The 14835-nt window shown below is 33.8% G+C and overlaps 3 protein-coding genes across 3 annotated transcripts; all 3 read left to right on the plus strand.

Annotated features, from left to right (window-relative positions):
- The first annotated feature begins 325 nt into the window (after positions 1 to 325).
- On the plus strand, positions 326 to 3779 carry Tsp_05688 (putative immunoglobulin I-set domain protein). The gene is made up of 8 exons (XM_003371973.1): positions 326 to 381; positions 739 to 1520; positions 1614 to 1823; positions 1883 to 2212; positions 2262 to 2879; positions 3006 to 3172; positions 3239 to 3338; positions 3478 to 3779. The coding sequence occupies exons 1-8, from the start codon at positions 326 to 328 to the stop codon at positions 3777 to 3779; spliced, it is 2565 nt and encodes an 854-aa protein (XP_003372021.1).
- A 2020-nt stretch (positions 3780 to 5799) lies between these two features.
- On the plus strand, positions 5800 to 6160 carry Tsp_05687 (conserved hypothetical protein). Its single transcript, XM_003371974.1, has 2 exons — positions 5800 to 5892; positions 5927 to 6160. The coding sequence occupies exons 1-2, from the start codon at positions 5800 to 5802 to the stop codon at positions 6158 to 6160; spliced, it is 327 nt and encodes a 108-aa protein (XP_003372022.1).
- Positions 6161 to 6438: 278 nt separating this feature from the next.
- Tsp_05686 (26S proteasome non-ATPase regulatory subunit 7) lies at positions 6439 to 14206 on the plus strand. Its single transcript, XM_003371975.1, has 21 exons — positions 6439 to 6522; positions 6855 to 7011; positions 8044 to 8096; positions 8335 to 8515; positions 8603 to 8820; positions 9018 to 9081; positions 9144 to 9525; positions 9589 to 9704; positions 9832 to 9936; positions 10012 to 10096; positions 10414 to 10513; positions 10577 to 10819; positions 10905 to 11148; positions 11224 to 11320; positions 11395 to 11496; positions 12757 to 13034; positions 13092 to 13187; positions 13277 to 13449; positions 13501 to 13592; positions 13671 to 13833; positions 14096 to 14206. The coding sequence occupies exons 1-21, from the start codon at positions 6439 to 6441 to the stop codon at positions 14204 to 14206; spliced, it is 3144 nt and encodes a 1047-aa protein (XP_003372023.1).
- The last annotated feature ends 629 nt before the right edge of the window (positions 14207 to 14835 follow it).

Here is a 14835-nt window from a genome sequence, read left to right on the forward strand (position 1 = left end):
GGAAAACCAATACGACAAAGACTTTACGGACTAATAAGATAGCGAGGTCAACGACAAATAATAAAATAGCGAGGACAACGACCAATAAATGAAAAGTGGGACCGAATGGGAACAAAATTGAGCCCAAGTGGGAGCAAACCGGTATCAGCTTTATCAAACTCAGTGTTTCAATTAGCCTACTGTTTAATGTTTACACTGCGTTTAGCGCACAATTTTGTTTTCGATGCAGTTCACATGTAAAGCACACTAGCTAAAGCTAAGCTTATAATACAAAAGCACTTGATAAAAATGAGGAATTGCATATGCGACAATTCTCAGAAACAAAATGAAACGTGATCTCTACTGGAACATTGTAGTTTACGTGCTTAATCAAATAAATTTGTATGTACTATGTGACGAAGTCAGAAATCAATATTTATCAAGATGCAAATCTTAGCTTTAGTGTTTGTTGGTATTTTGAACGATGGCTTTGCATAATAGCTGATTGCTTTAGAAATCCGTAGATTACAATTTAGAGAAATGTGCAAGTAGCTTGAATTCCAAAACAACTAGCTTTTGTTTACCTATTTTAAGCATTCAGTAATACATATTGGCATTGATTTAAATTTTGCTGAGCATTAAAAATGTAAACTTGACAAATTTCAATACTTTCATATCACATTAAAATAGTGCAGGCTGAAGCACATGTAATTAAAATTTTGAACATTTTGCTAATGTTAAACTGTTGTCAAATTTTAGAAAAACACCACGCGCACCTTATTTTACTCAGAACCTTGTTGATGTGCAAAGTCAAACTGGTGATGATGTAGCTTTAAAATGTTGTTTTGATGGTTATCCAACACCTAGGATCACATGGCAGTTTGGTGACAATACGACTTTAAAATATAATTATGACTGCCAAATTTTGCAACAAGGACATGAATGTAAATTGCATTTCCCATCTGTGCGGCAGAAACATTCCGGCATTTATCGTTGCATTTTGGAAAATGAACTTGGCCGAGCAGAGAGTGAATGCTTTTTGTCGGTTGGCAGCTCTTCTCTATATCCTATACCGCCACAGTTTATACGTTGCTTGTACGACATATGGACTCCATTGGATAATGAAATTACGCTCACTTGTCAAACAATTGGAATACCAAATCCAGATATTACCTGGTATTTCAATGGTCAACAACTGTTGGAAAATTCTAACGTTAGGCTTTTCTTTGATGCAAATAACGTTTGCGGCCTTACAATTGTCCGCGTTAGTGGTCCTGACCTTGGCCAATACGTTTGTGAAGCACGAAATGAATATGGAATAGCAAAAACTGCAGCTACTATACATGCCGGAGAACCTCATACAGGTAAACCACCAATTTTCCTCAAAGGACTGCAAGATCAAACCGTACATGCTGGCTCACGCATAACAATGGGTGTTCTCGTAAAAGGTGAACACGCATATAAACTTTCGAAAAAGTATGAAGAAACGGTTATTATTACTGGATTTCCGGACGGTGTACTTTCTTTGGATGTTCCAACTGGTGAGGTTTCTTTTATTATATTTTTATTTTTACTTCAATTATCATTTTTGTTTGATTGTTTAGAACAAACTGAGGGTGGAGATTCATTTGCAGAAAGATCTATGAAAACTCGAAGAAAAATTCCAAAGCGGTTGACATTGAAAGAATACCAGGGTGAAGCTCCTGAATTTATCAAAGGTCTTAAAGATGTTGAGCTAGAAGAAGGAGGCCGTGCAGCAGTTTCAGGCCGAACCTGCAAGCGCAAACTACCCAAGACACAGGATGAACAAAGTCCTTCTTTGTGTACTTCATCCAAAGTCAAGAGTGAGTCAGAAATCATTTTTAAGTACGAAAAACGTTTAAAAGCTGCATTGCATTTTCAGCTGTTGAAGATATCAGAGCAATTGTTCATCGACGAAATGAATGCCCTTGTGAACCAAAGTTCATCATCCGTCCTCGGGAAAGAAAAGAAATCGAAGAAGGAAAATCACTTCGTTTGAAAGCAGCCTTATCTGCTTCTCCTACTGCTCAAGTATCATGGAATAAGGATGGAGTGATGCTGGAATCTGGAAGCAAGTATGGCATTTACAACGACGGAGACTTTTATTACATTGAAGTGCATCGAGTGAATGCTGACGACTCTGGCTTTTACAATTGCATTGCCTCAAATACGCACGGCGTAGCTAGTGCTTCTTCTCACGTTGTCATTCTGCGTAAGTAATTGCCTTGTATTATTATGAAATGACAAAATTATAATTTCAGCAGGATCACCCGAGAAAGCCATCCGTCCTCCAACATTCACTGAAGTACTGCCAGGTGTGGTTGATGCTTCTATTGGTGAATGTGTGAGCGTAGAATGCAGCTTCGAAGGCAAACCAATTCCCCATGTTACGTGGACTAAGAACGGAAATACGTTGACCCCAAGCTCAAGAGTCCAACTTACTTATGACGGAGAAAGCGCATCTTTGACTGTTAACAAGGTGGAATACTCTGATGCTGGACGATATTGTTGCAAAGCAGTCAACTGCGCCGGTGAAGCAAGAAGCACTACAAAAATCAAAGTTAAAAGTGCTTCGGAACTAGATGCCACCGTAGCTCCAATGCCAAAATTTTTGCATCATCTAGTTGACCAAACCGTAGGTGACGGCGATCAAGTTACATTTACGCTTCAACTTGTTGATGCATGGGAGCCAATAAAAATTACTTGGTTTCATGATAAATGTGAAATACAAGACAGTCCTGCCTTTTCTTATGTTCGAGATGGTGATAAGTGCATATTAATAATTCAAGATGCATTTCCAGAAGATTCAGGCGTTTACATGTGTCGTGCAGAGAACGCGTATGGCCAAGCAATCTCAGCTTGCACTTTGACAGTTATTGGTAAATAATAGTTTGTTTAAAATATTTGCAACCTCTCTCATTGTTATAACATAAATAGGGATGTATTCGTGTTTTATCTGTATTTATATTTATTTATTCAAACAAGCAGTGGTATTTCATATTCAGGAAAAGAGGAAGATCCAGAAATTCCATCCTTTACTGAAATTCCCGAAAAGGCTACTGCTGTCATAGGACAAAGCGTCACAATCAGTGTCAACCTTAAAGGTTATCCAGAGCCTGTTGTTTCTTGGAGTAAAGACAACGCTGCGCTTTCATCAGGCGAAAAATATCAAGTAATTTCTACTTGTAAAGCTTTTATTTTTTAGGTTTCTTAAAATCCTACATTGTTTTAATTATAGATTTATAATGTGGGTAATTCACATCACATGACTGTGCTAAACTGTGGCTGGGAAGATGCTGGAACATATAGAATACTAGCAACAAACAACGTCGGATCATGTGAAGGAACTGTATTAATGGACGTTTCGAAAGATTTCACAACTGCATTGGAGTATTATTAAATTGTTTGCTAAATTATTTTAACATATTAAAAGAATTTTAATTTTTAGACCTGGACATTCGCACCCTCTAATTACAGTTGCACCATCTGGTGCAGAAGTGGCAATTGGAGATCCATTACAATTGAATTGCTCTTTTACTGGCCAACCATGCCCCGTAGTTGTTTGGTATTTCAATGGGAAAAGAGTAGAACCATCTGAATTGGTATCAGTAATTCATACAGAAAATGCATCATTCTTGACTGTTAAATCATGTCAAGAAGAACATTTTGGTGAAGTTTCTGTTTCAATAAGAAATCAGTATGGTGAAGATCTGGCATCTGCTCATATCAAGCACAGAAAAGTACATTTCAACTGTATGACTGATTATGTTTTGTATTAATAATAAATGCTTCTTTTAGGAGACGTAAAGTTATACCAAAACATGTCGTTCGTTATTACTTTGCCTAAAGCAAAAAGTCGACGTGAATTCGATGACTTTAGCGAATCTGCTTTTCTGCTATTATTATTTATTTATTTATTTATTCCAGGGTTCCGATATTGTGGATTTTATTTGTCTTAGCTGGGCAAAATTAATCAATAGAATAGACAGACAGAAACTATATTGCTCTTTTGCGAAGAAGTGAAGCTTGACTTTTGCTGGTTTGCCCCGGTTGGAACGCTATGCTTAAAGCTTTTCTTGATTGAAGAGCAGTTCTTTTAAATTTCAAAGCCCGGCAGAGATGAAAAAAATCCAACTGTTGGAACCATTAGTCAAAGGAATTGTTTTGCATTATTCATTTTGGTAGAATAAAAAAGCTTCTATTCTGGATTTGCTGGAATATTTTTCGATAATATCTCTAATCAATAATTAATTGTATAATATTATATTATAAATAACGCATTTGTTCTTCATTTTTAGAAGTTTCATTTGACATTAATATATGGGACTAAACGATGCTTAAAAATGAAACTTTGTTCCAGTGAAAGTACAAGATTATTTTTCCATGACAAAAAGGAGGCAGTGATCAAGATAACAACAGATGTGGTAGATTATTGAGATATGGTAATTTATTATTATTATTATTATTATTATTATTATTATCATTATTATTATATTATTCCTATCGAGAAACAATTGCATTCATTTGCACATTGCATAATCTTCAAGTAAACTGCACATGCAAAATGAAGAATGTAAAACAAAATCTCAGAAAAAAATGAAGCATTCCATCTATTATGATAAAGCATACACTTTTTATTCTGCACAAATTTTTTCTCGTGATCTTGTTGAAAATTAATTTCAAATTCATTTGCTCGTTATTACGATTATTTCAAACACAGACAATTTCAAAGACACGTTCATTTCTCATGAACAGGCAGCAAATGGAAGATTCATTTTTGCATGATTTGCAAGATGTTGCAGAGCATGAAATTTTTTAAAATAAATTTTTGTTATTATTAAGCCTGTCATTTATATAATTTTCTTTAAATATCAATTCAATCTATTATTCTTCTATGCTTCTTGTCTAGAGACGAGTGAAGAAATTTTTTTCCATAGTGGCATTCGTCACATTCATAACGGCTGCTTAAATTTTTCAAATGACATTTCAGAAGAGATTTCAGTTTTTCTACTTTCATTTTGAAAATTGAACAAAATGCCGCCACCTGACAAATGACAGAAAAAAAAAAGAAAACTCCACATGTTTGTTTGATCGTAATTGCTAGAATTTCAAATGCAAGGTATATAGAATTTGTGATTTTGAACAATTTTCTTTCTGTTCAACGTTTCTCACAATTTAATCAGCTAATTATTTATTTCATCACAATTTTCCACTCACTTAAGACTAAGAAGGCAAACAATTTAATTGATAATTATGCTAATTTAATAATTTCTTTACCGACGGCGGATAAACAAATACCACAAACGACAATGCGTGTAAATATAGCTTTTGCATTAGATGAGCTTGTTTTATATGATAAATGTAATTCTTGAAATTTCTGATCATAAAATTGTCATCATTAATTGTCCATTTTAGACTTTTAACTTTCAACTTTGAAAATTTCTCATTCATTCTATATGAGAAAGTTGAAATGATAAATGATAATTTTATTGTTGCTAACGGAGGTTGTTCGTTAGCAGCATTTCAAGTTGTAATTAATTATCACTGCATATGGGAAAGTTGCATTTACAGTTGCACCTGATTCTCTGCTGCTATTTCTACACTTTTAATCGAAAATGGCAAGTGCAAAATGGAGGGAAATTATTTTAAATTGAAAAAAGCAAAAGTACAAAGAAATCAAGCAGGTCAAGAACAGACGAAGAGAAACTTTATCAGTGCAGTGTATATATATATATATATTATTTGTTGGTGAGCAGCAAGTAGGCAGAAGACGGATTTTATGGGCTGGGATGTAATTTTATGATAACAGCAGGCGCGCTGACCGCCGAAATGAATCGAATGGACAATGGCCAGCTGAAAAAGCAACCCGGTGATAAAGAACAGAGAAGAAATGTAGAAAAGAGTTGTTGAAAGAAGATCACTTCAGCCTAGCGTCAGCTGGCTAACAGTTCGTTTAGCTCATGAGCGCTGTCTGACAACGCCGACCGTGGTGATGATCAGTCGATCGATGAGAAGCAACTGTTGCCGTCTCGTGCACCAAAAATCCGGCCAAAGCAAGCGAATCTGGTGCTACTTTATGACCGCCAATCAGCTTCAATTTTCTTCAACAAGCCATTCCAGCCAAAAGCCATCGGCCCCGTCCCATAGGCAAATTGCTTGAAATTTGTCTAGCCAGTATCGCACCGAGTTTGGCTTATCCATTGTGCGTATCGCTTGCTCTCTGTGATGCTTTTGTTGGTTTGCGTTTTTTTTCACATTCCATATTTTCACATTCAAGCATACGACCAAGCTCAAAAAGAGCAACAAGCTTGCGAACGAAACTGTGAAATCCATGATACACTGGTATGTACAAAAAAATAGAATCTTAAATTTAAATATCTTTTATCTTTCTTTTCCTATTTTATTTCCAAATTTTTTTCGTTTACTTTCAGAAAGCTTATGAAAATTGTCTTCGTCGATGCTACAGCTATGTGGATTATAATTTGGTTCCAACACGTTTTACAGGTTCTACTTCTAACAAAAGTAAGTCTACCTATTTCATATACTTTCATTTCATTTCATTCGAAATGTAGTACATTTGAGATGTTATTGCAATATTTCAACATTTATGAATTTTCCAAAGTCACAATACATAAAATGAACCATAAAAAAATTATTTGCAAAGTGTAATTTGCATTCTTATTAGTAAGTCTTTTGTGATTTATGTTATGATGGATTATTTGTTTATTATCGATGATCAATTACACGGTCGGCATATCAGTATTTGCAAATTATGCAAGTTGCAAACTCTCCATATTCTATCTAGTATTTTAGCATCTATATCATCAATTTGGTTATAAGCTGAAATATATTAGATGTGCAGTATCAGTATTCTGCAATGGATTATTTGCATTTCTATGAACGCTTTTCATAAATGGCTTGCCAAACAAAGTTCAATAAGCTTGAAAATCATGTTATTTAAACAGTTAAGTACTGTGACCGTATTGTTTATGCAATTATTCCTCTGGAAAAGTGAGTAATAGATCAGCACTGAGAATAATTATTGTTTGCAAACATTGCTTGGTCTATGTGAAATATTTCGAATAGTAAAAGTGCTATAGAAAAAGATAAACAATACATAAATCGTTTTATTATCCTTTTCCATTGCACTACTCAAGCATTATTATTATTATGTTAGTGAATTTGAAAGCAGTGAATGTGTAAATTTTTATTTCCACGTTATTTTCTCTAGAACATTATTTTTAACATTTCAAATGCTTGTCATGAAAACCACTTGCCAATTTGTTATAATAATTTGTTAGTTTTCAGAATTTTCTGTTCAAATGTGAATATTCATATTGATGGAAAAGTATCATCTCACTGTCTTGTTTTATTTGAGTTTTGAAATCTGCAACGACATCAACTAATCAATATTAAGTCATATTGATCATTACAACGTAAAGATGGATAAATAATATAAATGGGACATTAAAAATATTTCGTGAGAGATATTTTTTAAAATGACCAAAAGCATCAACTATGTGGAAGCATTGTGAAGCTGTATGGAACAGCTGTTTGCTGCTTTTAACTTCAACTCGATCCGTAAGCGAAAATGATTTGTCTATTTGATGCAAGATTATTTGCATCTAGGTCAATTGGTATTCTAGTTGTCTACACCCATCGCTTTCGTGAAAAGCAAATAGCAGTTGCTTAATGCAGATCACAACGTTGATAGAAAAGTGCACTTGCTAACTGACATACGTCAAATGTTGAAGTTTTATTATGTAATTAGTACCTGTTAGTTCAATTTAGGCGTGAAAGTTGTATTTAAATGTTTGTCTTTCAAAAAAAACCATTCTACTGTTGAAATATCATCCGCACGTGCATCTATTAATATGTCTCGTGTGATAACTGATTATTATTTAGAATTTTTATAAATTAATACAACTACCATGCTTATAACAAGTTTCAAATATGACAATGTAAAATGTGATTTAAAAAAATTTCAATTCTAGCATACCCAAAACCCCCAACAAACATCACTGTAAATTTCAATGTATACAGAGAAAATCATTCGAAACACTTACGTGCAACAATCAACTGGGACGCTGAACGAGGTATGCAATTATTATTATTATTCAGATGCAAGTAGTGTTCAGAGAATATAGTGTCTAGATCAGAGAATTGCAATTATCTTTTAGACGACTCTCGAACTGGCTACTATCTTATATTTACGGCCAAAAGCAATAGCTGTGAACAGAAATTTCCCGGTTATTACACGCAAAATATACCGGCGGTTTGTGATAGAGAGGTGATAAGCATGATTTAATTTGCATACTTATCAGCAAATTTCAGAACGCACGATCGTGGGATTTGCCAACTCAAACAATGTCTCTTTATCCGCTTGTGCTTGATTTCGGCTGCAAGTATCGAGTAGAGATGCGGTCAGAGCCATATCCATACGGCGATACGAATTATGCCAGTATTGTCACTGTACAAATTCCAGCATGCGTTGATAATTATTGCAGCTGTCGTTGTGAGAAGTTTTCACCGCATATACATATATATATATCAGTGATATGAATTTATTCAACCGTTTGTAAATATTTATTTTTCATTCTAGCACAAGCCCGAGTTTCTCAGCCTGAAATTTTAACGTTGCGGCCATTCTGGGATCCTGAAAGCAATAGCATTAAGGCGCAGTTAGTGTGGCGTTTCAAATGGCCCAAAGAAATAAAAGATGAATCTATTGAATTTCGAGTTCGTCTGGCACAAGTGATTCGTCGTGCTGGTGTTGCTGCTCTTAGTACTTTTCGTTTTTTGACCATCGTCGGAGAGCCGGTGAGAATTGAGCTGTTTTTCTTTTCTCAATATTTCAAGCTTTATATTATAATATTGTTGTACATATTGTAAGGGGAAACAGCTTTTCGAAGTTATATTGGGAAATTTGAAGAATCAGTCTGAATATCAAGTTCAAGTATACTGATGTTTCTTCTTTGATTTAACACTGCAATGTATGTGCAATGTTCAATTTTTAGGTATTTGCCATTAATAAGCATGTTTGTAAAAGTAAAGAAGAGATTGCAGAATTCATAGTAAATGGTAAGTTTTTGTTTGTTGAGCAAGCATACTTTATGATAGAAATATTATTAATTTTTCTGTAGTCAATTCATCCAGAAACAATACAGACGAGCTGGCAGTGCTTGAAAGTAATGAATCATTATTACTACCACTGACGACAAATACGACATCATCTCCTGGCGAAACTGAAGCATCAGTGATTGTGCTATCAACCACTGAAAAAGCAGATATTGGAAAAAATACAACGACCAGTGTTGCTTCAGACAATGGAAACATTTTGCAAACTTTCGAACAGCAGCAACAACAAGAACGCTATTTGACGGCAACACTGCCAACGCTTGCAGTAATTGTGCTAGTGTTAATAAGCGTCTATTGTCAAATGCGTTTTCGTCGAGCAGTGAAAAGTGCTGAGACGAAGGAAAAATTTCTACGCATCCCTGACAAATCTTCGTTCGACATTGATCGGTTATGCATTATTAATTCCAAAAAATTCATCATTTATTTTCAATTTTATCAAAAAATTTTCAGATATCTCGAATTAAGCATGGAAACGAACATTTTGTATACTGAAAAGGAAATTTCTGATGCCCAGCGTAGAGGTGCGGCTGATAAATTTGAAATGAGCTACGAGAGATTGACATTTAGTAAGTAGCAAACGTTTCTCTTCCAGCATATGCAATTTCATTTAAAGTTTCTAAGTTTCATCAGTTTAATTTTATTTTTGTAAAGTTCGAACAAAATATGCAGTCTGGTAGTAAAATCTGAATTTAGAAGGTGTAATCGGTCAAGGTGCATTTGGGTTGGTATACGCTGGAACAGCTGAATCGATCATCAATCATCCTGGCCCTTTGGTCGTGGCTATTAAACAACTGAAAGGTATGGAATTTAAATCTCTATTAATTACTATTGTATATATATATATATATATATATGTAATTTAATTTCATTCAGCTGACGCAACGGAAACTGAGAGAAATGAATTTTCGTTAGAAATTGCAACAATGAAACTCATTGGAGATCATCCCAACGTTGTACAGTAAGTTTTTACGAGATAGTTTGAAATAAAATGCAAAAATATATCTTTAATTGATCAAAAACTTCAAGTTGAACTGAATTTCAGTTGAAATTTTTAACTGACAACACAAACAGTCCCATCGATTAATTATCAATAATAATCAGCACCAACTGACAAGTTTTTCTTTCATTTATGATCAAGGAAACTTTACCAATTCATCAATACAAATTTTTATTTATTTAAGCTGCGCAGCATTTAAAGCAGATAAATGTAATTTTCTAAACTTAATTTCACATTTTCACTGAATATTTATGTTTTATCGTTTTAAATGGTTATAGAATGTTTGGTTGCGTTACATTGCAACAACCGAATTGTATGATCATGGAATATGTACCTTATGGTGATTTACTTCAATATCTGAAAAATGTTCGAAAGCAGGTGATAATAAAATAATAAGCAAAGTTGAACAAGACTATAACGACAAATATTCGTTTAATGCAGTATGAAAAGCAACTTTCAACAATGGCTTCTACCGGTTGCCAAGCATCTGCAATCAACTTGCATACCGTAGATATAAACGTAGTTGAAGATTGTCATTGCGGATATTGTCTTCCTGCCGTTGAAAATGACGATGCAGAAATAGAATACCGCCAAAATAGTAATGAAAGCAACATACCAAATTTGTCGTACAGTTTAAATCCAGTTGAACTGCAAAACTTTGCAATGCAAGTTGCTAATGGCATGGTAATTGGTTTTTGTTTGCTTCTTATGAATATGCAATTTTTCCACTGTATATATATATATATGTATGTATGATTGTTCTGTTTAGGCCCATTTGGAATCATTGAATATTACTCATCGAGATTTAGCTGCTCGCAACGTTCTAGTCGGTTATGGAAAATGCTTGAAAATTTCCGATTTCGGCTTATCTAGATCAGGTGTTTACGTGAAAACTACATCTGGAAGGGTTCCGTTGCGATGGCTTTCTATTGAAGCAATGCGCGACCACATGTACAGTTCCAAAAGTGACGTTTGGGCATATGGAGTTGTACTTTGGGAAATTTGTACACTCGGTAAATTGCATTTCTATTATCAACGCATATTGCGCACATGTGCGTGCTTCAATGATTTTACTGATTACTTTTCAGGAGGCTTCCCCTACAGGCATGTTGCAGACAAAGAACTCTTGCGTTACTTGGATTCAAATCATCGCCTGGAGAAACCACACTCTTGTACAGATTCAATGTATGCGCTGAAACTTGAATTATAAATCGCAATAGAATATCACATTCTGCAAGTGTTTTTGTTTTTCTTTTTAGATACAAGCTAATGCTTCTCTGTTGGTCTAAAGAACCAGAAAATCGACCTCCGTTTTCGCAAATTCAAAAAATGCTAACCGACATGACGCGCAACAATATGATGTACGTCGATTTTTATGTAAATCTTGAACACAAAAACTCTACAGAAGAATACTGTCACTTGCTGAAAGAAAAGAATCCTGTTGAAACTACCACTTTGTTACCTTGAAAATGTATACTTCGTCTATGTGATGGAAATCATAGTTCAATATCCACATATATCAGCTTTGTTTTGCAAAGTTACGATTGCTGTATGTAACTTTCAATGCCGGGTGCATGTGTATATAGAACATCGTTTTATTGATTATCATATATTAACAAGGAATATGTAAGATTTTTGATGTTCACTTTGCAACCGCTTAGCACTTACATCCGTATTTCGGGTTTTACTATAATACCAGAAATTCTTGAATGTAATCCATTCACTAATACCACAGTATTATGTTAAATTTGTTTGAACAGTTGCCAGATCGATAAGATATATTTTCTAAAGATTTATCAGTGAATAATAATAATAATAATTTATAATACGATAAAAAAAGTAATTAAAATGAATTTTTACATTTTGCTTGATGCATCAAGTAGGGAAGTGACAGCTGATTTGCAATTTGTGAAATCCTTAAAATAGAGAAAAATATTTTTTCGTAAATTCAGTTTATTCAAATCCATAATATGTAAAATATACCAAATATGTGGGAAAACTCATCACAATTGAAAATGAATTTTTCGAAGCAGGAAATCATTCATTTCTTTATTTATTTTAAGAACTGCATACTGTACTTTGGTTAAAATGTATCAATTTCCCAAATTACATGATAAAACAAATAATTTTATATTCATTTAATGTTTGCACATATTTTAAAACATTTAAAAGTAAGTTGTTGATTAAGAGAAAGATTCTATTTTAAGTTACAGTAAGAACTGTGCATTTTTGCTTATAAAAATGAAAATAACAAATATTAAAATTGAAAAAGTGCAGGTATTTGTAAAAGAAATTTTTTGTTTTATTTTCTAAATTATTTAAATTAAAAGTTAAGAATTATGTATCGTAATTGACAATTAGTCTTGCCTATTATTTGTTTTGTAGGTTTGATGGTCATTTCATTTTATGTCGTGGTTGGTGGTGTTATCATGTTTCTTCTGATTAAGTTTTCATCAATTGATAGCAGATATTTTGTTGTGCGTATTTCTTCAGATACCGACTATACGATGAACTTGAATCATCGCATAAAATTGCTTGCGTGTTCGCTTTTTGATTGTCGATCGTTTTATTCTTTATTAGTTATCTTAATAATTTAGCTGATGTTTGATACCTTATTTTAGCGAAGCTTTGCTTTACGACTTAGAATACACGATGTCTGATGAGGAAAGTGAAGAATCAATTACTGTCGATGAGGAGGAAGAACGAAAGCCTATCGTGGTGAGAAAACATGAACAAGTGGATCTTCCGATTACAAAAGTAATCGTCCATCCACTGGTATTGCTTTCGGTTATCGATCATTTTAATCGAGTATATAAGATTACAAAATCTCCTCGAGTTGTGGGCATTTTGCTTGGCACAACGTCGGGCAAAACTGTTGACGTTACCAACTGTTTTGCGGGTATAATTGTTTTTTTTATCCCTTTTCCATGTTACTTATTATTTTTTGAGATTTCAGTTCCATTTGAACAAGATTATACTGCACTGCCTCCGGTCTGGTTTTTAGATCATGAATATTTGGAGAGCATGCACATGATGTTTGGCAAAGTAAACGGTAAACATTCCTGATCATTATTTTCTAGTATAAGAAATAAGTTATTTTCTGTATTTAAATGAATTTACATATTTTGTATATTATTTAAGCGCGAGAAAAGATTGTTGGATGGTATCATAGTGGGCCTCATCTTTACAGCACAGACATCGCGATTAACAGCGTTCTGAAGTCATTCGTCATGCACCCAGTGCTGTGTGTTGTGAGCGTTAAAAAGCATGGAATTCCAGCTGATGCTTATATCGAAGTGGAAGAAGTGCAAGATGTTAGTATCGATAACTTTTTTGTTCACAGTGTGACGTGTTTATTATATTAGGATGGAAGTGTACCGTTGAGGACGTTTGAACTGCTGTCTTGCTGCATCCAGTCTGAAGAAGCCGAAGCAGTTGGAGTTGAGCATCTTCTGCGGTATGTTTTTTGTGAAAATTGTATTATTTCGTTTTAAATTCACAAATTTAAATTTGCATTATATTTTTTATTATTTAGTGACATTAAAGATCAGTCGGCAGGGACGCTGGCCCAGATGACCACTAGACGAGTTGTAGGTTTACGAGGATTTGTTGAAATGCTTCGATGCATTAAGTGCTATCTGGAAGAAGTTTCTGAGGGATCCATGCCCGTCAACAACAACATACTGTATCATTTGCAAGTAATAACTTATTGTTTTTAACAGATTTGTGATTATTTCGATCTTACATGTATTTTTTAATTAGGAAATATTCTACATCCTACCCAGCTTGCAGGCATCACTTTCAGAAAGTTATCTTTCAGAAACAACAGATGAATTGATGGGACTGTTCTTGGGATCGCTTTCTCGTGCTGTCTATGGCTTGCATAACTTAATCGACAATCTGGTCAATTTTATGCAGACTTGCAGTTTGATTTAAAACTATTATAAATTTTTTGTTTAGGTGAAGTATCGTGAAGCAGAAAAGGAGTGGGACAAAAAAGAGTATACAAAACGTTGTGAGATGGCACGTCAGTTGAAGAAACAGTCGACAAATGAACCGGCACAGAAGTAGAATTTAATGTGATTATGAATTATTGGTGGCGGGAATTTTAAGTAAACATGATTGAAAGAATGTGCCGTAAATTATTATGGAAATGGGAATCAGAGTAGAATAAATTAAATTGGCTTATTGGTGAATAAAATGTATGCTTGATTTCGTTTGCAGGTGTATGTATGACTTCATATTTTCGAAATTGCTCAGACGAACGTAAAACATGACTAAAATTTGAACAACCATGGTTTGTGTTTGTGCATAAATTATGCAATTATTGTAATAAAGAAGATTTAATACAAGAAAATATTTGATACGATTATGAAATTGAAAGCAGCAAGCATCATGTTTTAAGTGATCGAAAAAAAGTGGATTATAGAAAACTACTATTCGAATAAATTTAACTTATTTTTCAGAGTTGTAAAAATTAAATTACACTTATAAAATATTTTGTCGTGAAGTTGAACATTAATTACAGTAAGGATTCCAATTTGTACTCAACTTCCTTTTAGAAAGTTCTTTTCACTAAAGAATAAGCAGGCTCAAATAGTACAAAAATGTGCATTCGGTTATTGTATTAATTTTACGTCGTAATTTTAAATGATTTTAATAACTTGATTTGTTTTTTGTTTATAAATTTTAACACGCAA

Source organism: Trichinella spiralis (genome assembly GCF_000181795.1).
Source record: "Trichinella spiralis strain ISS 195 chromosome Unknown Scfld9, whole genome shotgun sequence".
Classification (NCBI taxonomy): Eukaryota; Metazoa; Nematoda; class Enoplea; order Trichinellida; family Trichinellidae; genus Trichinella; species Trichinella spiralis.